Here is a 26621-nt window from a genome sequence, read left to right on the forward strand (position 1 = left end):
TTATAGACCAGTCAGCCTGACGTCAGTAGTGGGGGAAATTCTAGAGTTCATTACCAAAGATATTATAGCAGAGCACTTGGAGAACAGTGGCAGAATCAGACAGAGTCAGCATGGAGTTACGAAAGGGAAATCATGCTTGACAAATCTACCAGAATTCTTCGAGGATGTAACTAGTAGAGTTGATGAGGGGGAGCCAGTGGACTTTCAGAAGGCTTTCGACAAAGTCCCACATAAGAGATTAGTGTGTAAAATTAAAGCGCATGGGATTGGGGGTAGTGTATTGCGATGGATAAAAAATTGGTTGGCAGACAGGAAACAAACAGTAGGAATAAAAATGGGTCTTTTTCCGAATGGCAGGCAGTGACTAGTGGGGTACCACAGGGATCAGTGCTAGGACCCCAGCTATTCACAATATATATTAATGATTTAGATGAGGGAACTAAATGTAATATCTCCACATTTGCAGATGACACAAAACTGGGTGGGAGGGTGAGTTGTGAGGAGGATGCAGAGAGGCTTCAGGGTGATTTGGCCAAGTTGTTAGTGGGCAAATGCATGGCAGATGCAGTATAATGTGAATAAATGTGAGGTTATCCACTTTGGTAGCAAAAAACAGGAAGGCAATTATCTGAATAAACTGAGAGAGGGGAATATACAACAAGACCTGGGTGTTCTCGTACACCAGTCGCTGAAGGTAAGCATGCAGGTGCAACAGGCGGTAAAAAAAGCAAATGCATAGCGAGAGGATTCGAGTACAGGAGCAGGGATGTCTTGCTGCAATTATACAGGGCCCTGGTGAGGCCACACCTGGAATATTGTGTGCAGTTTTGGTCTCCATATCTGAGGAAGGATGTTCTTGCTTTAGAGGGAGTGCAGTGAAGGTTTAAAGACTGATTCCTGGGATGGTGTGACTGACTTATGAGGAGAGATTGAGTCGGTTAGGATTATATTCGCTGGAGTTCAGAAGTGTGAGGAGGGATCTCATAGAAACCTATAAACTTCTAACAGGCCTTGACAGGGTAGATGCAGGAAGGATGTTCCCGATGGTGGGGGGAGTCCAGAACTAGGGGTCTAAGGATATGGGGTAAACCTTTCAGGACTGAGATGAGGAGAAATTTCTTCACCCACACAGTGGTGAGCCTGTGGAATTCGCTACTACAGAAAGCAGTTGAGGACAAAACATTGTATGTTTTCAAGAAGGAGTTAGATATAGCTCTTGGGGCGTAAGGGATCAAAAGGATATGGGGCGAAAGCGGGAACAGGTTACTGAGTTGGATGATCAGCCATGATCATAATGAATGGCGGAGCAGGCTTGAAGGGCCGAATGGCCTACTCCTGCTCCTATTTTCTATGTTTCTATGTGAATCCACATGCTATTTCTCTAGCAGAGTACAGAGTTGCCCCAGTGCAATATACCTGTGTTCTGATGAAAGGTCAGAGAGTCATACAGCACAGAAACAGGTCCTTTGGCCCATCATGTCTGTGCCAGCCATCAAGCACCTATCTATTCTAATCCCAATTTCCAGCACTTGGCCCGTAGCCTTGTATGCTATGGCGTTTCAAGTGCTCGTCTAAATACTTCTTAAATGTTGTGAGGGTTCCTGCCTCTACCACCCCTTCAGGTAGTGTGTTCCAGATTCCAACCACCCTCTGGGTGAAAAGATCTTTCCTCAAATCCCCTCTAAAGCTCCTACCTTAAATCTATGGCCCCTGGTTATTGATCCCTCCGCTAAGGGAAGAGGTTTCATTCCTATCTATCCTATCAATGCCCCTCATAATTTTGTATACCTCAACCAGGTCCCCCCTCAGCCTTCTCTGTTCTAAGGAAAACAACCCTAGCCTTTTCATTCTCTCTTCATAGCTGAAATGCTCCAGCCCAGTAAACATCCTGGTGAATCTCCTCTGCACCCTCTCCATTGCAATCACATCCTTCCTATAATGCAGTGACCAGAACTGTACACAATACTCCAGCTGTGGCCTAACTAGCATTTATACAGCTCCATCATAACTTCCCTGTTCTTATATTCTAAGGCAAGTATCCCATATGCCTTCCTAACCACCTTATCTACCTGTGCTGCTGCCTTCAGTGATCTATGGACAAGTACACCAAGGTCCCTCTGATCCTCTACTTCCTAGGGTCCTACCATCCACTGTATATTCCCTGTCTTGTTAGTCCTCCCAAAATGCATCACCTCACACTTCTCAGGATTAAATTCCATTTGCCACTGCTCCGCCCATCTGACCAGTCCATCTATATCGTCCTGTAATCTAAGGCTTTCCTCCTCACTATTTAGGACACCACCAATTTTTGTGTCATCTGCAAACTTACTAATCATACCTCCTATATTCACGTCTAAATCATTAATGTACACTACAAACAGCAAGGGTGCCAGGGTACACCACTGGTCACAGGCTTCCACTCACAAAACAACCCTCAACCATCACCCTTTGCCTCCTGCCACTAGGCCAATTTTGGTTCCAATTTGCCAAATTGCCCTGGATCCCATGGGCTCTTACCTTCTTAAACAATCTCCCATGCGGGACCTGAACTGTTAGCTGTTTCTCTCTACATAGATGCTGCCAGACCTGCTGAGTATTTACGGAACTTTCTGTTCTCATTGGTTGTAAAGCGCTTTGAGACGTCTGGTGGTCTTGAAAAGCGCTATATAAATGCAAGTCTTTTTAATTTAAATTAGCTTGTCTGAATCAACTTTATATTTGCCATTATATCATTCCCGTACTAGAAACAACTGTTTGAATAAAAACAGCTCTCCATGCGTCCATTTCTCAGATCTTGGGCAGGCGGTAAAATAGTACTGTGAGCGGTTATAAAAAGTGAGCATATTACCCGGTTTGAACAGAATGCTGAATAAAGGAACTTGTTTCGAGTAACTTCAAATGTTACTATATGTGAAACTCAGTCTGATTTGATGTAAGCTTTTCTTGCCGTTGAAAGAGCAAAGCCCATTGAATCGTTTGCGAACTAGTCACTGTATCTAAATAAATTGTTGTCCGACATGGATTTAAAAGCAGCCGTTAACATTACTGGATTGATGACTGCTTTGATTCAATGTCAATAATCTAGGTCTAAAATATGGATTGCATGTAACCCTTGTTTAGCAACATTTCTTGTTTTCGCAAGTCACAGTTAAGATCCACTGTTTCTCTGAATAGGTCGGCTAATTATTTTTAAATCCAATTTGGAGCAATTAAATAATTAATTTAATCTTTCTCCTTTGTAGTCCGTATAGAATCAAATTATTTTTGTGCGTACACACGCGAACGTCTTTACCAATTCAGTTCATTTCTTTTGACTGACAGTTTTGCCCTGTAGCTGGGAAATGGGAAAAGCGACGGGATCAGGAAGTAGATAAAACTGCAGCAAAAAGTCTGCACTAATCAACTTAAGGCTGGCCAAGGACTGAGACTGAGTAAGTGACTGACTGCGGAGACCGCATGGATCACATTAACAGACCGGTTCCCTTTGTGATCGGGGTGCGGAGCGCAATTCCCAGAAAATGCAACAGCAAATTTACTAGCGAATACTTCTCTACCAGCAATAGTGTACCGTCTGTTAAAGCAACAAGATTGTGTTTTTGCAGAGAAATCGAGTGCTAGAACAAGCTTATACTGTTTAGTGTTTACCCCTTTGATCAGAATCCGAATACTTCACAGATCACATCCAGCTCACCTTATAACCTTTTTACCATTGAATTCATTGAAAGCTCAGAGAAGCAAAACAGGTCACGATTAACCGAGACACCAATGAAAATACACAACGCAAGACGAAGTCTCGCCCAATGTACAAACATATTAAAGAAACAAGAAGCTGATGCAGGGAAACAATACATTTTAATACATACACATTATATATATATTTATATATACTTACCCAGAAGAATGCATATTATATCCAAACAAAGAAAAGGGATTCTCTGCCTGTCAAACATCTTGCCTCTGCTGTCCTGCGCTGTCGAAGGATGAACAGTCACTCTTCTATATGGAGCCAGTTCGCTTTCTGCAAGTTGCGTTTTGAAGTTGGCTTGGTTTTGTCTCTCGCACGATCCCGCTTTGGGGGGGGGGGGGGGGGGGGAGGGAGCAGGAGGAGGAGGAGGAGAGTGCGGGTTTAAAAGGACGCCTGGCAGCAGTGCACACAAGTCACTATGTGACCGAGTGGGCAATGGGGGTGAAGGCTAATGGCCGACACAGGGCTCTTTCTGTTGCACAGCGGAATAAGGATACTGCAGATGTGATTATTCTCGCTTCTTTACATATCACTGACAGATGACGGTACAAACTCCCCCCTCTCTCCCCGAACAAACAACCTTGTCTCCTACCCCGGACGGCACTGCTCTCTCGGAGCCGCTCAGGCTCGCACTGACAGGGAAGAATTACAATTGGAACCCCGTTTCGCGCGGCGATTGCATCGTCACAATGTGGTCACAATGAGAGGCTGTGACACGGGGACTGGTCAGACCAGACCGGGCTGAGCTGAGCCGAGCCGAGCCTGTCCCGGGATTGCCAACAAACGACTGCTTTTCCAAAGCAACGCCTACCAAAACACGTCAGCGCCAACCCCGGCAGTACAAGTACAGGCTTTCCAGCTGCAGGAAATAGAAAAGGAGTGCCAATCCACCTATTACTGCAATGGAAAGATCAATGCACTAGCGTGAGGTTGTTAAAACAGAAACAATCGTCATGTATTCGAACCATAAATGACTACCTAGCTTGTAGGGATATGTGAGGAACAAAGCAAATTTATTGTGCGATTTTTTGAATGCTTCTACATTGCAAAATGTTTACCTCAGCACTCTCCCAAACCTAAATCAAGATTGTCAAACCAAATGAAGGTCGACTACATTGATGCGTGATCTAACAGCCGTTTAAATTCTGAGACCTGGACTACGCCCTCGCACTGTTATTTTTGAAGAGACACGATCACGCCCTTATCTGCAGTAACCAACACCTTGTAGTAAAAATTACACATTGCCAAACAGTTTCAAACAGCACCAAAAATTACAAACATTGCAAGGGTGATCAGGTACCTTCAATACAATCATGAGTTGCCTCACAACCCTTCCATTTCATTTGTCATGCCATTAACATTTTTACATTTTACAGCAAATGAAAAGTTTTCGATACAGTTCGAGGGGTTTCCCATGGATCCAGCCCCTCAGTTCAGCTTGGTGGGGGGACCGGGTCACCTGCTATTAACATCCTGCAGGATAGCATTGTGTCAGCTGTGGCTCAATTCAATAATTTCAGAGCATGACGCCCCCACTTTTATTTTTAGTTAGTTTTTCTTTTTTATTTGTTTATTTTATTTTAGTTTGTTTCTACTGTGCCTGCCCACTGTTTTTTTCATGTTTGTGCTTGGGGCCAGGGCTGTTCATTTTTCTGTCAATTGACACCCTCTCTGTTCTAATGCTTTGTCTTTCAGCCCACCATTAACATACCAGTTGCCTTTGTTCCATGACCTCATGACCTTCTGGTCAGTTATTCTCTGTGGCCCCGCCGTAGCAACATCTCTGTTATCTCTTGCCCCACCCCCGCTTTACTTGCTTAAAACCTTTTACGTTTCTAATTTTTGTGAGTTCTGAAGAAGGGTCACTGACCCGAAACATTAACCATGCTTATCTCTCCACAGGTGCTGCCAGACCTGCTGAATCATAAACTGCCCCCCCCCACACCCCCCCCCCCCCCCCCCCCCCCACACACCCCCCCCCCCCCCCCCCCCACACACCCCCCCCCCCCCCCCCACACCCCCTTTCACTGGAATGTGCTGTTTCAGTGTCACCCACTGGATGATCTGGATCAAGGATTCCCAAACTATTTTGTTCCTGAGTTCCACCCTCCCCCACCCCTGCACTGTAAAAATTCCACAGACCTCCTATAACATAAGTATTTTTAACTATATAAAAGTTAGTCAGATCATTAAATATATACATTATTTTTGTTTTACTTACTTAATGTGAAACTTGCTGTTGGTGCTGAACAAGCATTCTGTGGAGGTGTCTTCAACAAGCACACATGCATGTCATGGTCAGTGTTCAACCTGGTTCAATTATGCTTAAACTAGTAGACTCTTGCCAAGGTTGGTAGACTGTCACGGCAGCTGATACAGTGCTGATCAGACCAGTGGTACTGACAGCCGTTACCAGTTCTTGCTTTTCCTCTTGTCTGTTACTAACATGCTGAGCAGAACGTGCCTGCTGAGACTGGACGCCATCTCCTTAACAATATGGGGTGCAGGATCCATGACTATGAATCTGGGATCAAATGGCAGTTTATGATTCCTCACACATGTGCTGCTGCAAGGCTGGGGACTAAAGTGATACTGGTATCGATCAGTGACCTGGGGCAGAAAGTTAAAACTTAATGTCCTGGATACTGTAACCTTCAGGGATCGTCATTCAATTTACTTTAAATTTTCTGAGGTGGAGACAGGGAGACACTTGCGGAGCCCTTAAAATCTTCACTCAGACTCCTAGGAGGAGTGGACCCCTGATCCTAATCACTGCCATCCAACATTTTCCCAAAGCTGCAATCAATCTGTAATAAAAAACTAGGATCAACAATGGTGATGTTATAACAACACAACTGATTTACTAATGTCCTTTAGGGAAGGAAATCTCTGTTCTTACCCTGTCTGGCTGAGATGACTCCAGATCTACAACAATGTAGTTGACTCTTAACTTCCCTCTGAAGTGGACTAGCAAGCCACTCAGTTGTATCATCAGGCATCCGTTTCAAAGATGACAAAGGCACACCCTGCCAGTCAACCCTGCAAAGTCATCGTCACTAACATCTGGCAACTTATGCCAAAATTTGGAGAGCCACCTCACTGATTCATCAAGCACTGAGGGAACAGAATATACTCTGGGTGAATGACTTCAATCTCCATGATCAAGAGTGGCTTGATATCTAGCTTGGTCAGTTGTGATGCTAAGTGCTGAATAACATTGCTGCCAGACTGGGCCTGTGGCAGCTGGTGAGAGAATCATCAGGGAAAAACCTAGCTGACCTTGTTTAAATATTACACATGAATATGTTCATAGTTATATTCATAGGAAAGACCACCACATGTCCTTGTGGAGACGAAGTCCTGACTTCACATTGAGGACACTTTCCATCATGTGTGGCACTACCACCGTGCTAAATGGAAAAGATTCAGCATAGATCTAGCAGCTCAAAACTGAGCCACCATGAGTTACATTAGTGTGGATAGAGGATTGGTTAACAGACAGCAAGCAGAGAGTGGGTATAAATGAGGCATTTTCAAGTTGGCACATAGTGAATAGTGGGGCTCCGCAAGAATCAGTGCTGGGGCCTCAGCTATTTACACTATATTAATGACTTGGATGAACAGACAGAGAGTTATGTTTGTTGATGATACTTAGCTCGGTGGAAAGGTAAGTTGCGGGGAGGACTTCGAGAGGCTGCAAAGAGACATAGACAGGTTAAATGGGTGGGCAACAAGATAGCAAATGGTATATAATATAGGAAAGTGTGAAGTTGTTCACTTTGGTCGTTAAAAATAGAAAAGCAGAATTTTTTTTTTAAAAAAAGGTGTGAAACTGGCAAGTGTTGATCTTCAGAGAGACTTGAGTGTACTCTTACATGGAACGCACAAAGTTAACGTGTAATGCAGCAGGCTATTAGGAAGGCAAATGGCATGTAGCCCTTTATTGCTAGGGGATTGGAGTACAGGAATAAAGAAGTCTTACTAAAATTGTACAGGGTTTTGGTGAGACTGCACCTGGAATACTCTCTGTGCAGTTTTGGTCTCCACATTTAAGAAAGGATATACTTGCACTGGAGGCAGTGCAGCGAAGAATTACTAAATTGGTCCCTGGGATGAGAGGGTTGTGTTATGATGAGTAGCTGAGTAAGTTGGGCCTATATTCTCTGGAGTTTAGAAGAATGAGAGGTGATCTAATTGAGACATACAAGATTCTAAAAGGGTAGAAGTTGAGAGATTGTTTCCAGTGGTCGGGGAATCTAGAATGTGGGGACACAGGCTCAGGATAAGGAGCTGATCATTCAGGACTGAAATGGAGGAGAAATTACTTCACTCAAAGGGTTGTGAACCTTTGGAATTCTCTACCCGAGGGTTGTGGATGCTCCATCGTTCAATACATTTAAGACTGGGATAGATAGATTTTTGGTCACACAGGGAATCAAGGGATAATGAGGAGCGAGCAAGGAAGTGAAATTGAAGCCCAGGATCAGCCACAATCGTATTGAATAGCAGAGCAGGCTCGATAGGCCATATTATTACTTCTGCTCTTATTTTTCATGTTCTTGTGCTGTGCGCCATCTGTAGCAATAGAATAGCATTCCACTACAATCTATAAACTCATGGCCTGGCAACTCCCTCACTCTATCAGTGCAACCAAGCCAGGTTCAATGAGGAGTATAGAAGAACATGGCAGGAGTAGCATCAAGTGTACCTAAAAATGAGGTGCCAACCTGATGAAGCTACAACACAGGACTACATGTATGCTGAACAGAGCCAAGTGATCCCATAAATAGATCAGCTCAAAGCTCTGCGTTCTTCAGTCCTGCCACATTGAACATGAATGATGGTGGACAATTAAACTAAAAGGGAGAAGAATGTACATTCCCAACCTCAGTGATGACAGAGCACATCTGTGCTAAAAACAAAGCTTGAAGCATTTGCAACCATCTTTAGCCAGAAATGCTGAGCGGATGATCCATCTTGGGCCTCTTCCCGAGGTCCCCATCATCACAGATACCAGTCTTCAGCCAATTTGATTCACTCCATGTGGTATCAAGAAACAGCTGAAACCACTGGATATAGCAAAGGCTATGGACCCTGACAACATCCCAGCTGCAGTGCTGAAGACTTGTGCTCCAAAACTAGCTGCACCTCTAGCCAAGCTGTTCTAGTACAGCTGCGATGCTGGCATCTAACAAACAAAGTGAAAAATTGTCCAGTTATGTCTTGTCCACAAAAATCAGGGCCAATCCAAGCAGATAATTACTGCATCAGCAGCCTACACTCAAACATTCGCAGAAGGATGCAAGGTGTTATCTGATGCTTAGTTTGGGTTCTGCCAAGGACAAATCGTTACCAGACCTCATTAAACCCTTGGTCTAAACATGGATGACAGAGCTGAATTCCACAGGTGAGGAAAAAAGTTTGTACCCTCGACATCAAGGCAGCATTTGACCAAATGTGGTACCAAGGTGTCCTAGTACAATTGAAGGCAAGGGGAAAATTAGGAAAAAGTCTAGCAGCAGGGAAGATGGCTGTGGCTGTTGGAGGCTAATCATCACAGCTGCAAGGCATCCGACAGGAATTCTTTAGGGCAGGGTCCTAGGCCCAACCACCTTCAGTTGCTTCAATGAGCTTTGCTCGATCATGAGACTAGAAGTGAAGATAGAGTCAGAAGCAGTCATTATGGCAGAGGGTGAGGCCATTCAGCTCATTGAGTCTATGCTAGCTCTCTGTACAGCAAGCCAATCAATCCTATGCCCCCTGTATTCCCATAACCCTGCAGGTTTGTTTCCTTCAAGTGACCATCTAATTTCCTTTTGAAATCATTCATCGTGTCTGCTTCCTCGTAGACAGTGACTTCCAGGTACCACCTGGTGCATGAAAAATTCTCTCATTCCCCAAATTTCTTGCCCAAAACATTAAACCCATGTCTCCTAGTCCTTATACCATCAGCTAATAGGGACACTTTTTTGACTACCTTATCTAATCCTGCACACCTCTCAAATCTCCCTACAATCATTTTGCTCCAAGGAGAACATCCTCAACTTCTCCAACCTAACCTTGCAGCTAGAGTCCCCATCACTGGAACCATTCTGATAAAGCTCCTCTGCACCCTCAGATGTGATGGCCAGAACTATACACTCTTTAGAATTGTAACATTAAGTCTACATTGCCCTCTCCTATCCCTTCTGCCAAAATGCATCACCACACTTCTCTGTATTAAATTCCATCTGCTGCTTGTCTGCCTATTCTGCTAGCCTATTAGTCGATTTGTATCATCCTCACTGTCTGCCACTCCAAGTTTGGCAATTTGTTTTAAATCCAAGCTGACAATGACCCTCCTGTTCCGTAAGCCTCTAATCTTAATAACCAGGCTTTTATGTGGTACTTTGTCTAACCAACCTTCTGTTAGTTCATAAAAAATTAAATTAGATTTGTCAAGCATGATCTGCCTTTTACAAATCTATGCTGGTTCTCCTCAATTAGCTTAAACCTTGCCCGGTGCCTCTTAATTCTTTCCTTGAGCATGGTTTCTAAAATCTTACGCACTACTGATGCTAAACTGACTGGCCTGTCATTATTAGGGATGTCCTTACATCCTTTGTGGAAGAGTATCACATTTGCCACCCTCCAATCCTTTGGCATCTCCCCAGTATCTAGGGAAGATTGGAAGTAAAGGCCTGCTCGGGTCTGAAACCCGATCCGAGCCCGACGGAACCACATCCAGCCAGAGTCCTTTGATTTTTTCCACGCCTGACCTGACCACCGGAGTGAAGTTGATTATATGAAGGAGGTTGTGCTCCATCTTGGAATCGCTCACTGTAGACTAGTGTGGAGTACAGATGCACGTTTCCCGCCTTGACGTCCTTGCTGTCACTGTGTCCGGCCTGAGCTCGAATGCCGGAAGAGCGACCTGACCCCAACACATCGTCGGGCCCGTTCGGGTTAGAGTCGGGTAGCTATGCTCTAATTGGAAGATTATGGCAAGTCCTTCCACTACCTCCACCCCACTTCCCTTAGAAACCTGGGATGCAAGCAATCTGGACCAGGTGACATCCACTTTAAGCATAGCCAGCCTTTCCAGTATATCCTTCCCATCAATTTTCACCCAATCCATTACCTCGATCATCTACGCTATTGATATTTTGTCAGTATCCTTTTCCTTCGTAAATAATGATACCAGGTACTCATTAAGTATTCTAGCCTTGCCCCACATCTCTAAGCATATATCATTGTCTTTGTCCCTAATAGGGCTCACCCCACCTCTTACTATTTACACACTGGTAGAATATTTTTGGTTATCACTTTTATGTTAACTGCCATTCTAATCTCAATGCCAGTCTATTTTTTCTCTTCACATCCCCTCTCAACTTAATGTATTTGGCCTGGTTCTCACTTCATACACCCACTTTTTTTTTGTTTCATCATATTCTCCGTCCCCCTCGTCATCCAAAGAGCCTTGGCTTTGGTTCCCTGACCTTTCGCCCTTGTTGGAATGTACATTGCCTATATATAGGAACATAGGAATCTATGAACATAGGAACAGGAGTAGGCCATTCACTCCTTCGAGCCTGCTCTGCCATTCGATATCATAGCTGGTCTGATTGCAGTTTCACCACTTTCCTGTCTGCCCCCCAATAACCCTCGACTCCCTTGTCCATCAAAAATCTAACTCAGCCTTGAATAAATTCAAATGACCCAGCCTCCACTGTGTTCTGGGCAAGAGAATTCCACAAACCAATGACCCTCAGAAAAAAAAAATTCTCCTCATTTCTGTCTTAAAAGGAAGACCTCTTACTTTTAAACATGTCCCCTAGATCTAGTCTCCCCCACTAGAGGAAACATTTTCCCAGTACCCACGCTAATAAGATCACCTCTCATCCTTCTAAATTCCAATGGGTAAAAGCCCAACCTCTTCAACCTTTCTGAAGATAAGTCTTTCAGCCCAGGAATGGGGCAAGTGAACCTTATCTGAACTGCCTCTAATGCTATTATCTCCTTTTTCAAATAATGATACCAAAACTATACACAGTATTCCAGATGTGGACTCATCAAGGCTCTGTACAGCTGCAGTTCCTAAGTTTTTATTCCATTCCCCTTGTAATAAACACCAGCATTCCATTTACCTTCCTAATCACTTGCTGGACCTGTATACTACTTTTGTGATTCATGCACCAGGACACCCAGATCCCTCTGTACCACCACATTCTGCAATCTCTCTCCATTTAAATAGTATACAGCTTTTCTATTCTTCCTGCCAAAGTGGACAAGTTCACATTTTCCCACATGATACACCACCTGCCAAATTTTTGCCCACTCACTTAGCTGATCTATATCCCTTTGTAAACTCTCTACCTCCTCTTGACAATTTACTTTCCTACCTATCTGTGACATCAGCAAATTTAGCTACCATACATTCAGTCCCTTGATCCAGGTCATTTATGTAGATTGTAAATGGTTGAGGACCCAGCTGTGCTCCCTGTGGCACTCCACCTCTTATAGCTTGCCAATCCAAAAATACCTGAAACATCTCCTTCACGATCACCCATTGTTCCATTACCATTTTTCCTGTCAGTCTTTGGTTCCATTTGACCCTGGCTTGATTCCCTCCTATTCCATTAAAGTTAGCCCTCTTCCAAATTAGGTGTTCTACTCTAGATTATAAACCTTGTGATACAATGATCATACTTACCGAAGTGTTCTTCCAGGGACAATTGGTCCACTTGGCCCACCTCATTCCCCAGCACTAGATCCAGCAATGCCTCCTTCCTAGTTGGACTGAGAACTGGTCAAGGAAGTTCGCCTGAACTCATTTCAGAAATCCCCCCCCCCCCCCCGCCTTCTTACCTCTTGCTTTATAATTACCCAAATATTGACTGGAATAATGTTAAAGTCCCCCCGATATCACCACTCTATAGTTCTTGTACACCTGATCTCCCTGCAGATTTGCTCCTCCATCTCTCTCTCACTATTTGAAAGTCTATAGAATACCCCCAATAATGTGATCATACCCTTATTTCTCAACTCAAACCAAATGGATTCCGTCCTTGCCCTCTCAAGGTCATCCTCTCTTTCCAACACTACAATGTCTTCCCTAATCAATACTGCCACCCCACCTCCCTTTTTCCTTCACTATCTTTTCTGAACACTTTGTATCCTTTAATGTTAGGTGCCTGGTCCTCATTATTTTTAAGCCACATTAGCTCCCACTACATCATATTCCTATATGGCTTTTTGTGCTTGTAGCTCACCAATCTTATTCATCACACTTAGTGCATTTACATAAATGCATTGTAAACCTGTCTTTATATTCCTCATAGTCCTTCTTAGTCAGCTCCTATCTAATATGGTACTACTTCCTTCTCTAGTCCAACATGTTCACTCCTTCATGCATCTTATTCCTCTTTTCTACTTTTGCCCACCCCCCTGCCAAATTTAGCTTAAACCATCCCCAAGCACACTAGTGCACCCCCACCCCCCCACCACCCCTCCATGAGGACATTGGTCCCAGTCCTGTTGAGGTGCAACCCGTTTCTTTTGAATAGATGCCTCCTGCCCCAGAAATGGTCCTATTGACAAGAATCTGAAGCCCTCCCCCCTGCATCATCATGCCGGAAGCCACACATTGATCCTCCCCATCTTCCTATGTCTACTCTCACTGTGCGTGGCACTGGGAGTAATCTAGAAATTACTACCTTAAAGGTCTTACTTTTTAAACTTCCTCCCCAACTCCTGAAAATCTGACCACAGGGCCTTGATACCTACTCTAAGTCATTGGTACTGACATGTACCACAACTTCTGGCTCATTCCCTTCCTCTTGCATCTTCTGAGAGATGTCCTTTACCCTGGCACCAGGGAGGCAACACACCATGCGGGACTCACGACGACGGTTGCAGAAATGCTCGTCTGTCCCCCTACGAAATCTCCTATAGCAACTACATTTCTACTCTGTCGTTCCCTCCTGTGCAGTCCCTTGTCCATTTGTGCCATTGTCTGGACTGCACTCCAAGGTGCCATCAGTCCCAGCAGTCTCCAAAGCCACGTACCCAGTTTGAGTGACACGCACCCCCAAGACTTCTGCACCTCCTGCCTCTTCCAACTCTCCCAGATGGCCACCCATCTAGTTGCCTGAACTCTCTGCCTGTGGGGTGATCACCTCCTGGAACATATGATCCAGGAAACTCTCATCCTCCCTGATGCTCCACAGACTCCAGCTGCCCCTCAAGTTCGGAAATCCTGAGCTCGAGCTCAAGCAGGTGGGGAGATTTCCTACACACATAGTCCAAGACACATGAAGTGTCCTGAAGTTACCACATGGCACAGGAATTACAAATAGGTCTCAGCTGCTCGTCCATGATCTAAGAAAAGAATCTATTCCCTCTTTGAGAATCTAGTTAATACCTTGTATAAACTATTTTTAATTAATGCCTTGAAACCTGCTCTGTGCTAATACTCAATACGAATTCCCTGAATAGTTTTGCTTACCCTGATTGAAATTTTATTAGTTTAATTAGTTAAGCTATAAATTTAATACAGAACTTTATAGTTTCCCAGTCCTACTTTAAACCATTGCCCTAGTTTATTTTTAAAACACAAATACCAACCAATCATCTACCTGCTGCCATTTGACAGCTCTCCTGTTTTTTGGAAATACACCAATCAAGTCTGTGCCATTCTCCCACTCACATTCTCTGCTGATGTTTCTGATTAGGTCCACATTGAAGAAAGCATCTAATTTGTGCTAACTTGGGCATCACAAGCATTCACTTCAAAGATGCTTTTAAGTCCCAGGCAGCAAATAAAAAAAAAAAAATGTACTAACTAGCTGTATTGTGAACCATACATCATTTTGTGGAAAATCTGCATAAATATTCCCTGATCCCCAAAGGTTATCAACTAGAAACTACAATTTACAGCCATCCTCATTTCTCCACTATTCAGCTAAGGCTTACTGTTCACTACAGGCATTAGTATGATACTATAGAACAGGTGATTTCAATGGAAATAAAAATTGGGAGGCAAAATGAATTGCTGACTCGCTATCATTATACACTGCTGATGACTGTAGTATTCAATTCCATTTTCAATTCCTCAGATAATGAAGAAGTCCATGCCTACATGCAAGACCTGGGCAACATCCAGGCTTGGGTTGCTAAGTGGCAAGTAACAGTCACAACACACAAGTGCCAAGCAAGGAATATCACCCAAAAGAAACCATCTCCCTTTGATATTCAATGGCATTGCCAATGAATCCCCCACCATCAACACAGAATAGCATCAGCACAGGAGGCTGCTATTTGGCCCATCATGCCCATGCCTGCTGTCTGCAAGAGCAACTCAGTTTGTCTCACTGCCCTGTCCTTTCCCCACAAACCCTACAAATTTTTTCTCTTCAGATAATTAGTCAACATCAACCAGAAACTTGACTAGACTAGTCCTAAATACTGTGAATACAAGAGCAAGTCAGAGGCTGGGAATTGTGCAGCAAGTGAATCACCTCCTGACTCCCCAAAGCCTTTCCACCACCTATGAACATACAAATTAGCAGCAGGCCATTCGACCCCTCGAGCCAGTTTGAGGGCGAGAAACTGGAGTCCCACACTAGCTTTCTGGAGTTAAACAAAGGTAATTACATAGCCATGAGGACAGATTTGGCCCTAGTGGACTGGGCAGGAAAACTAAAAGGTAGGACAGTTGATGAGCAGTGGCAGATGTTTAAGGAGATATTCAATTCCTCCCAAATTATATTCCAGAGAGGAAGAAAGATTCTAAGAATGGGAAAAAATCCATGGCTAAGCAAGGAAGTTAAGGATAACAAAGACAGAAACTAAGGCATACCATATTGCAAAGGCCAACGGCAGGCTGGAAGCTTGGGAAACTTTTAAAGATTAACATAAGGTTACTAAAAAAGTAATAAAAAGAGCAAAGGTAAATTATGCAAGAAAACTAGCGCAAAATATAAAAATGGATAGCAAAAGCTTCTATAAGTATATAAAAGGGAAGAGAGTAGTTAAAGTGAATGTTGGTCCCTTGGAGGATGAGACTGGGGAGTTAATAGAGGGGAACACAGAAATAGCGGAGACACTAAATCAGTATTTTGCCTCAGTTTTCACAGTGAAGGACACGAGCACCATCTCAATAGTAACAGGAAATGCAGAGGTTATAAAGAGAGGAACTGAGAAAAATCATCACCACTAGGGAAAAAGTACTGAGCAAACTATTGGGATTGAAGGCAGACAAGTTCCTAGGGCCTGATGGCCTACTTCCTAGGGTCCTAAAGGAAGTGGCAGCGGAGATAGTGGATCCATTGGTTACAATATCCCAAAAATCTCGATGTGGGAAAGGTTCCAGTGGATTGGAAAAAAGCTAATACAACGCCCTTATTCAAAAAGGGAGGCAGGAAGTAGGAAACTATAGACCAGTTAATTTAACATTTGTCATTGGGAAATTGTTAGAATTCATTATTAAGGAAGTAATAACAGGACATTTAGAAAGTCAAAACGCAAACCATCAGAGTCAGCATGGCTTTATGAAGGGTAAATCGTGTTTGACTAATTTGCTAGAGTTCTTCGAAGCTGTAAGAAGCAAAGTGGATAATGGGGATCCTGTAGATGTAGTATATCTGGACTTCTAGAAGGCATTTGATAAGGTGCCACACAAAAGGTTAATACACAAGCTAAGTTCACATGGGGTTAGGGGCAATTTATTAGCTTGGATAGAGGACTGGCTAACCAACAGAAAAGAGATAGTCAGGATAAATGGGTCTTTTGCTGGTTGGCAAGATGTAACTAGTGGGATGCCACAGGGTTCGGTCCTCGGGCCCCAACTATTTACAAATCTATATTAATGACTTGGATGCAGGGATGGAAAGTACTATAGCCAAATTTGCAGATAACACTAAAATAGGTGGGATAGTAAGTTGCAATAAAGAAATTTACAAATGGATATGGATATGTTAAGTGAATGGGCCAAAATTTGGCAGATGGAGTTTAACGTGGATAAGTGTGAGGTTATCCACTTTGCTCGGAAGAATAGAAAGGCAAATTATCTGAATGGAGAGAAACTTCAGAATGCTTCGGTGCAGAGGGATCTAGGTGTCCTCATGCATGAATCGCAGAAAGCTAGTATGCAGGTACAGCAGGTAATAAAGGAAGGCAAATTGAATTTTGGCATTTATTGCTAAAAGAATAGAATATAAAAGTAGGGAAGTGTTGCTGCAACTGTACAAGGCATTAGAGAGACCGCACCTGGAGTATTGCATACAGTTTTGGTCCCCTTACTTGGAGGGATGTAGTTGCATTGGAGGCAGTTCAGGAGGTTCACTAGATTGATTCCAGGGATGAGGGGTTTGTCTTATGAAGACAGATTGAGCACTTTAGGTATTTACTCTCGAGTTTAGAAGAATGAGAGATCTAATTGAGGTATATAAAATGATTAAGGGGATTGACAAAGTAGACGGAAAGAGGATGTTTCCTCTTGTGGGGTAATCTAGAATGAGGGGTCATAGTTTTAGGATAAGGGGTAGCAGATTTAAAACAGAGATGAGGAGAAATTACTTCTCTCAAAAGGGCCATGAGTCTGTGGAATTCACTACCCCAGAGTGCGGTGGATGCCAGGACATTGGGTAAATTTGAGGAGATAGACGGATTTTTAATTAGTAAAAGGTTGAAGGGTTATGGAGAATGGGCAGGAAAGTGGAGTTGAGGCCAAGATAAGATCAGCCATGATCGTATTGAATGGCAGAGCAGGCTTGAGGGGCTAAATTGCCTACTCCTGCTCCTATTTCTTATGACCCTGCTCTGCCATTCAAGAAGATCATGGCTGATATTTGCGTCTCGAATTCCACACTCCCATCTACCCCCGATAACCCTCGATTCCCTTGCCAAACAAGAATCTACCTACCTCGGTCTTAAAAATATTCAATATCCCCGCTTCCACCATCTTCTGAGGCAGAGAGTTCCAAAGTTGCACAACCTTCAGAGAAAAAAAAGCGTCTCCTCATCCCTGTCCTAAAAGGGCGACACCTAATTTTAAAACAGTGCCCCCTAGTTCTGGACTCACCCACAAGAGGAAATTTCCCCTCCACATTCACCCTATCAAGACAATTCAAGATCTTATAAACTTCAAATCTCTCCTCACTCTAAGTTCCAGTGAAAACTAGCCCAGTTTGTCCAACCTTTTCTCAAGACAACACGCTCATTCCAGGTATCAATCTAGTAAACCTCCTCTGAACCGCCTCCAATGCATTCACATTCTTCCTTAAATAAGGAGACCAAAACTGCACACGGTATTCGAGTTGTGGTCTCAATGCCCTGTATAACTGAAGCACAACATCCTTGCTTTTATTTTCAATTCCTCTCGTAATAAAGGATAGCATTCCACTAGCCTTCTTTATTACTTGCTGTACCTGCATAATAACCTTTTGTGACTCATTCACTAGAACACCGAGACCCCTTTGTACCTCGGAATTCTGCAGTCGTTCTCCATTTAAGTAATACTCTGATTTTTTATTCTTCCTGCCAAAATGAACAACTTTAAATTTTCCCACATTATACTCCATTTGCCAGATCTTTGCACACTCAACCTATCTTCATCAGACTGCAAGCTCCTTATGACCTTTTCACAACATGCTTTCCTATCTATCTTTGTGTCATCTGCAAATTTAGCTACAATGCCATTGCTCCCCTCATCTAAGTCATTGATAGAAATTGTAATAAGTTGAGGCCCCAGCACAGACCCCTGCCAGACTCATCTCATCACATCCTGCCAATCAGAAATGGACCCATTTATGCATAAACTGTTTTCTGCCAGCCAGCCAACCTTCTATCTTTTATCCAGGATAAGTAGTTACCCTCTACACAAGGAATAAGTCAGAAGCATGTTGGAATACACTCCAACTGCCTGGATGAGTGCAGCTCCAGCAATCAAGAAGCTCGACACCATCCAAAACAAAGCAGCCGCGTCTTTGGCGCCCCATCCAGCTCCTTCAACATTCACTCCCTCCACCACCGGCACAGTGGCAGCAATCGTGTACCATCTACAAGATGCATTGTAGAAACTGGCCAAGCCTCAACAGGACCTTTAAAACCCATGACCTCTACTGCCTAGAAGGGCAAAGGCAGCAGTCGCATAGGAACACCACCTGCAAGTTCCCCCCCAAGTCACACACCATCCTGACTTGGAACTATAATTGCTTTTCCTTCACTGTCACCGGAACTTCTTTCCCAACAGTACTGTTGGTGTACCTACACCACACAGACTGCAGCGGTTCTAGGTGGTAGTTCACCACCACCTTCTCAAGGGCAATTCAGGATGGGCAACAAATGCTGGTCTGCCACATATCCCATGAACAAAAAAAACTCACTAGAACCTTCTCCAGGGTAACTAGGGGTGCGCAATAAATGAAAGCCTTGCCAGCACTATCCACATCCTGTAAATGGGGCGGCACAGTGGTTAGCACCGCAGCCTCACAACTCCAGTGACCCGGGTTCAATTCTGGGTACTGCCCGTGTGGAGTTTGCAAGTTCTCCCTGTGTCTGCGTGGGTTTTCTCCGGGTGCTCCGGTTTCCTCCCGCAAGCCAAAAGACTTGCAGGTTGGTAGGTAAATTGGCCATTATAAATTGTCCCTAGTATAGGTAGGTGGTAGCGAAATATAGGGACAGGTGGGGAAGTGGTAGCAATATGGGATTAGTGTAGGATTAGTATAAATGGGTGGTGGATGGTCGGCACAAACTCGGTGGGCCGAAGGGCCTGTTTCAGTGCTGTATCTCAAACTAAAAAAAAACTAAAACATGAATAAATGAAAAACATTTAAAAATGGAAAAGGAGGCTAAAGGACACTTATTAATGCAAACAATTAGAATGATGGTTTCTAATATTCATCTAAATTTTGTAAAGTACTGATCTGAATTTTCCATTGCAGTAAATTCAAACTTTGAATTAAGTTTGTTTTGTAGTTTTATCAAAACATATAGTTAATGGCCAAGAACAATTAGTTCCATAAAATGTTTAGGAACTATAATTATGCATGTTGTAAAGATGTATGAAAGGAGTCATAAAAAAGAGCATTAGAATGACTATTTCCTTTATGGGTTACACCCTCAATGATGGGTTAAAACTAAAACCAACATTATTGCTCACCTTTAAGAATGAACACCAGTTATTAATTACACTTGAGCAATGGAAAGATACCCAAATTCACAAATCATTTTTGACTGAAGCTAGTTATTTATGGCCGGGGGTGGGCGGGTGAAAACTTGTATAGCACTATATTACATCCTCTAGACAGATCAAAGCATTGCACAACCAAGAAATTACTTTAGAAATGGCTCCCACCACAATATTTTATGGATCCAATTGTACTTACCAAATGCATCATACAAACTGTACAAAACTGGCTCAGTTCAATGTTTGATTTTACAACCATGAAAAATTGAGATTCGTATCTAGTCCTCAGTCTTCTGTGAAAAAAGTACTCCTAGCTGTAGTGGCTTAATTGGACTGTCAGGGCAGAGCAGAGAAAACCCAGTTTCAAGGTCTACATGCCCTTTGATGTCCAGAGACAGAGAGATCTGCCTCATCCACCAGAAGCAGGAAAAAAAGATTCCCAAAAGCTCTGAGTGATATATTCAAATATCTCGATATACAATTGCAACACATCAGATTGCACAATGTAATATTATGCTCACGTTGCAGAAGCAAGCAGCTCATACCTTTTGCTATATATAAATGACTTTGATATTGGAATAGAGTAAAATTTCAAAATTTGCCAACGACACCAGATTTGGAGGCATGGCAAACAGTGAGGATGATATGAACTGCCTGCAACAGGACATAGATAGGCTAGCAGAATGCGCAGAGAGGTGGCAGATGGGTTTTACCACCGACAAGTGTGAGGTGCTGCATTTTGGCAGAAGGAATAGGTTGAAGGAATATGTACTCAATGGCACGGTTCTAAAGAGTGTGCAGGAACTGAGGGATCTGGGGGTGCATGTACATTGATCTTTGAAGGTGGCAGGACATAGAGAGTGTGGGGTTAGTAAATCACATGAGACCTAGGGGTTCAGAGATGGAGGCATTGAGTTCAAAAGCAGGCAAGTTATGCTGAACTTTTATAAAGCTCGGGTTAAACAAAGAAGAACAAAGATAATTACAGCACAGGAACAGGCCCTTCGGCCCTCCAAGCCTGCGCCGATCCAGATCCTCTCTCTAAACATGTCGCCTATTTTCTAAGGTTCTGTATCTCTTTTCTTCCTGCCCATTCATGTATCTGTCTAGATACATCTTAAAAGACTCTATCGTGCCCGCGTCTACCACCTCCGCTGGCATCGCGTTCCAGGTGCCCACCACCCTCTGCGTAAAGAACTTTCCACGCATATCCCCCCTAAACATTTCCCCTTTCACTTTGAACTCGTGTCCTCTAGTAATTGAAACCCCCACTCTGGGAAAAAGCCTCTTGCTGTCCACCCTCTCTATAACTCTCATGATTTTGTACACCTCAATCAGGTCCCCCCTCAACCTCCGTCTTTCTAATGAAAATAATCCTAATCTACTCAACCTCTCTTCATAGCTAGCGCCCTCCATACCAGGCAACATCCTGGTGAACTTCCTCTGCACCCTCTCCAAAGCATCCACATCCTTTTGATAATGTGGCGACCAGAACTGCACGCAGTATTCCAAATGTGGCCGAACCAAAGTCCTATACAACTGTAACATGACCTGCCAACTCTTGTACTCAATGCCCCGTCCGATGAAGGAAAGCATGCCGTATGCCTTCTTGACCACTCTATCTACCTGCGTTGCCACCTTCAGGGAACAGTGGACCTGAACACCCAAATCTCTCTGGACATCAATTTTCCCCAGGACTTTTCCATTTACTGTATAGTTCACTCTTGAATTGGATCTTCCAAAATGCATCATCTCGCATTTGCCCTGATTGAACTCCATCTGCCATTTCTCTGCCCAACTCTCTAATCTATCTATATTCTGCTGTATTCTCTGACAGTCCCCTTCACTATCTGCTACTCCACCAATCTTAGTGTCGTCTGCAAACTTGCTAATCAGTCCACCTATACTTTCCTCCAAATCATTAATGTATATCACAAACAACAGTGGTCCCAGCACGGATCCCTGTGGAACACCACTGGTCACACGTCTCCATTTTGAGAAACTCCCTTCTACTGCTACTCTCTGTCTCCTGTTGCCCAGCCAGTTCTTTATCCATCTAGCTATTACACCTTGGACCCCAAGCGCCTTCACTTTCTCCATCAGCCTGCCATGGGGTTAGGCCCCTACTAGAGCAGTGTGTCCAGTTCTGGCCACCACACTTGTGGAAGAATGTGAGGGTCCTTGAAAGGGTGAGGAGGAGATTTACCAAAATGGTTCCAGGGATGGGGGATTTTAGTTACAAGGTTAGGTTGGAAAATCTGGTGTTCTCCTTCGAGAAAAGGAGAATGAGGGGAGATTTAATAGAAGTGTACAGGATTATGACAGGCTTAGATAAGTTAGACAAGGAAAAACTGTTCTATTAGCTTATGGTTCAAGGACTAGGGGACACAAATTGAAGGTTTTGGGCGAGAGATACAGGGGGAATATGAGGAAGATTTTTTTTTTTGAACGCAGCAGGTGGTAATGACCTAGAACTCTCGGTCCACAAGGGTGGTGGAAGTAGAGACAATCATTGATTTCAAAAGAAACTTGGATGGCCACTGAAGGAAATAAACTTGCAGGGCTACAGGGATCAATCTGGGGAGTGGGACTGACTGGATTGCTCTGTGGTGAGCCAGCATGGTTCAATGGGCCAAATGGCCTCCTTCTGGGCTGTAAATGACTGACTCTACTGCATTCAGAATATTATAGCTTGGTCTACTGCTATGCAATTTTGGGATACACTAACGTAATCATTCTACATTTTTGGTGAAGTTCAAAGTATTTTAAGAACAGAAACAGGGCGGCACAGTGGCGCAGTGGTTAGCACCGCAGCCTCACAGCTCCAGCGGCCCGGGTTCAATTCTGGGTACTGCCTGTGTGGAGTTTGCAAGTTCTCCCTGTGTCTGCGTGGGTTTTCTCCGGGTGCTCCGGTTTCCTCCCACAAGCCAAAAGACTTGCAGGTTGGTAGGTAAATTGGCCATTATAAATTGCCCCTAGTATAGGTAGGTGGTAGGGAAATATAGGGACAGGTGGGGATGTGGTAGGAATATGGGATCAGTGTGGAATTAGTATAAGTGGGTGGTTGATGGTCGGCACAGACTCGGTGGGCCGAAGGGCCTGTTTCAGTGCTGTATCTCAAACTCTAAATAGGATAACTAGGCTGTTGGTGAAAAGAATGGCCAGAAAATGTATATCCAGGCCTACAGTTACTAATTCAGTTCAACAATCATTTGCAACTTGACTCTAGGTGGTGTTCCAACAACTGATGTCAAGACAAAATATGTTCATATGGACATAGATCAATATCAATTGTTTTTTTCCTGGATTAAAGAGGAATTATTTTCATGGCATTTATATTCAGCTTTGTGGGTGATTTCGTTAGCATATATTTATCAGAGATGAAAGTCAACTATATCATTGTACCGCTCATTTTTATTGTTGAGGTAATCAATGATGAGATTTTATGATACACCTTGAAAAATGTGTCTAGGTCTGCTACGTTTTATTGATTGAACATGTACCAAATGAGCATTTTATCAAGCATAATTGTTTTATAATCAATCTATAGACTCGAGTGCACTGCACCAGAGAAAAACAAAACAAAAAAAATTGACAAGATGGTTAAAAAGCCTTGTGCAAAACAGCAATTGAAGCACATGGTATCTGTTAATCTGGTACATAATACTTTTATGGGCAACACAATGTCATGCAAAATGTCCAGTTTACCTTTGAATTAAATTATTTCCAGTAAAATTTACCCGAAGTTGAACCTATCCCGTTGGTTTTACTCAGCTGTAACAAAGTATTATTACACAATATCCGATTCAAGAAAAACAATAGGTAATGAAACTATAATAGAATTTTGGGTATTTGACCTATAGTTGTGTCCCTCCTGGTTTCCCCAGCCACACAGTGAAGTTGAGCTGCTCCTTGGCCTGCCACCAGAAGCTGAATGAGCATTGCTAAGGAACTACTCCCACGGGGCAGGAGTTCAGCAACAGCACATCACTTCCCCATAGTGGTGCAGATGAGAGCAGTAATTCAGTGCAGGAAACATCAACAATGTGTCCCATCATTTCCATGTTACTGCATAACAATATGCTTACTATTTTAAAAAAACTACCAGAGACCACACGTGCATCATTTACCCAACCCATAAATGCAAATTACTGATTCCTTTGCATTTTCTACTACTGTACCTTCAGTCTACAGTTCTAATCAGTCTGTTGATATGCAAGTTTTGCCAACAGAACTACACAAAACTGCAGCACAAGGAATTCAGCTTAATGTTTTGGTGTCAGCAAGTGGCATAATCAGCTAAAGTGCAAACTCATCAATAAGCTTAACATCTAGCTTGCATAGCTTGTTCCAAAGCTTGTGACTCAATGCTTTAGACTGTTGCTTCTTTGAATGGCATCGCGATTAAAAGTTTTTTTAAAAAAAGATGTCTACTTCATTATGTCATGATGCAGATTAGTGCATTGTGTTCAAGTTAGCTGGATTATTCAAATTACCGAAAATTCAATTAGGCATAACATTTGAATGTATTTTTACATTTACATACAGGCATCATGTAAGCAAATAAATTGTATGTTCCAGATCTACTGAAATTTCCAAATATAAATCCTGCCAACACTTTCAGCCAAATAAGTGGGAAAAATCTAGTGCTATAAAATTGAGCACAAGTGAAGGGTTCCACCAACACTAATCCAGACCTCCAAAACTATAATTTTGGAGGACAGTCTATTAAAGTGACTTGTACATTGGTTTGGGTGCCCACACATTAGAAGCAGTTGTTGCTGGAACCTTCTCATTCTTAAGCACTTGCAATGAAGACTATTTAAAACCGATAGAACAAGTCTCCACAAACCACTCCAGCCAAATGCATCATACAGTATTTCTACAATTTATGTAGTAAACAACCACATGTTGAGACAAAGGGTAACTGATCCAAAGGAATATTGCAGAAGTTTTTCCTCTGTTTGCCACATGCAGTCTCTCAAATGTAATGGCTTGTGGAAAGAAAAATAATCTGGCTTTAAAAAAAAACAGAAGTGGTATCCCATTAGATATCCATCCAAAAGCAGTCTTGACAACGTGCTTGTAACTTTATATCTTGTATATTATTTGGATTGTTTGTAATAAATGTATTCAATTGAAGCCAATTTCCATCTACTGGATGAAGAACACCTAAAGGCAATTTACTGACTGGTTTTATGGTGCAAATCCAATGAAAGAGCAACCACAATATTTGGCCTCTACTCCCATGCCCATCATTGTGGCAGGGCAATTTTTGGAATGGCTTATAAAAATGGGAGAAATGTCAAGCCTCTGGGTGCAAGTGCTGATTAACAATTGATCATCCCACTTAAGACAGTGAGCGTTAGCATATACAAGAACAGTACATGGACTTAATCCTTCTCCAAGAACAGTACATAGTTCAGTTAATGCATTATCTTAAAATTTGACATTTCTTTTGGTCAGTCTCATATCATGAACTGTGCAATGAAATTAGCCACACCAAGTACTATGAGAAAAATATGGAAGATCGCAGATGGCCAACTCAGTTGTCCTTTGCGGTGGAGTGATATCATGTGAATAAGAGATGGATAAACAAATACAAAGGCAAGGCCACATGTCGCTCCTGAATACCTGCATTAAAGAAAAACACAATGATTCACAAAAATATCTTAGATTTTTGTTTTCGTCGTGCACTGCACCAGGAGGGAGCAATGCTACAGATTGGAGAAATCTCTACTACAGTCACTTATCCCAAAGAGAATTGATGCAACGGTAGGTACACCTGATTATGGGTAAAGGGTAGATGGCTAACCTCAATTGTATCCAGTTTTCAAGTTTCAAATAATTCTGGGATTTGATAAGAGACTTGGGGGTTCAGGTGCATAGATCTTTAAAATGCCACGAGCAAGTGCAGAAAATAATCAAAAAGGCTAATGGAATGCTAGCCTTTATATCTAGAGGATTGGAGTATAAAGACACAGAGGTTATGTTGCAGCTGTACAAAACCCTAGTTAGACCCCACTTGGAGTACTGAGAGCAGTTCTGGGCACCACATCTTAGGAAGGATATATTGGCCTTGGAGGGAGTGCAACATAGGTTTACAAGAATGATACATGGACTACAGGGGTTAAGTTACGAAGAGAGATTACACAAATTAGGCCTGTTTTCGCTAGAATTTAGGTTAAGGGGTGATCTGATCGAAGTCTTAAAGATATTAACAGGAAAAAAGACAGGCTAGATAAAGATAAACTATTTCCATTGGTTGGAGATTCTAAAACTAGGGGGCATAGTCTAAAAATTAGGACCAGACCATTCAGGAGATATGTTAGGAAGCACTTCTTCACGCAAAGGGTGGTAGAGGTTTGGAACTCTCTCCCACAAACAGCAGTTGAAGCTAGAACAATTGTTAATTTTAAATCTGAGGTAGATAGATTTTTGTTAAGCAAAGATATTAAGGGATATGGGCCAAAGGCAGGTATATGGAGTTAGGCCGCGGATCAGCCATGATCTCATTGAATGGCGGGACAGGCTCAAGGGGCTGGATGGCCTACTCCTGTTCCCATCTTCCTATGATTATTCAGCTGTGAAGCTAAAACACCATTTAGTATTCCATTTTCTCAAGTACTTTTGGATGATAGAAACATTTATCAGAATCACTTTGTTGAATCAAAATGGTATTGCAACATAATCACAATTTGCCTGTAT

At 42.9% G+C, this 26621-nt stretch overlaps 2 protein-coding genes across 9 annotated transcripts in view; both read right to left on the reverse strand.

The window, feature by feature from the left end:
• The window catches only part of plpp1a (phospholipid phosphatase 1a), a 120888-nt gene extending 116335 nt beyond the window's left edge, over positions 1-4553 (reverse strand). Inside the window, exon 1 of one of the 2 annotated variants that reach the window (XM_068033053.1) lies at positions 3893-4553. In XM_068033053.1, the coding sequence (XP_067889154.1) occupies positions 3893-3950 (58 nt within the window). In that variant the 5' untranslated portion in view covers positions 3951-4553. The remainder of the gene's footprint in view (positions 1-3892) is intronic. The other variant, XM_068033063.1, reaches the window with a different exon arrangement.
• An 18768-nt stretch (positions 4554-23321) lies between these two features.
• The window catches only part of slc38a9 (solute carrier family 38 member 9), a 90484-nt gene continuing 87184 nt past the window's right edge, over positions 23322-26621 (reverse strand). For all 7 annotated transcript variants that reach the window (XM_068033183.1, XM_068033175.1, XM_068033193.1 and 4 more), the window contains one exon: positions 23322-25547. In XM_068033183.1, coding sequence (XP_067889284.1) covers positions 25382-25547 — 166 coding nt within the window. In that variant the 3' untranslated portion in view covers positions 23322-25381. The remainder of the gene's footprint in view (positions 25548-26621) is intronic.

Source organism: Heterodontus francisci, chromosome 1, assembly GCF_036365525.1.
Source record: "Heterodontus francisci isolate sHetFra1 chromosome 1, sHetFra1.hap1, whole genome shotgun sequence".
In the NCBI taxonomy this organism is placed as follows: Eukaryota; Metazoa; Chordata; class Chondrichthyes; order Heterodontiformes; family Heterodontidae; genus Heterodontus; species Heterodontus francisci.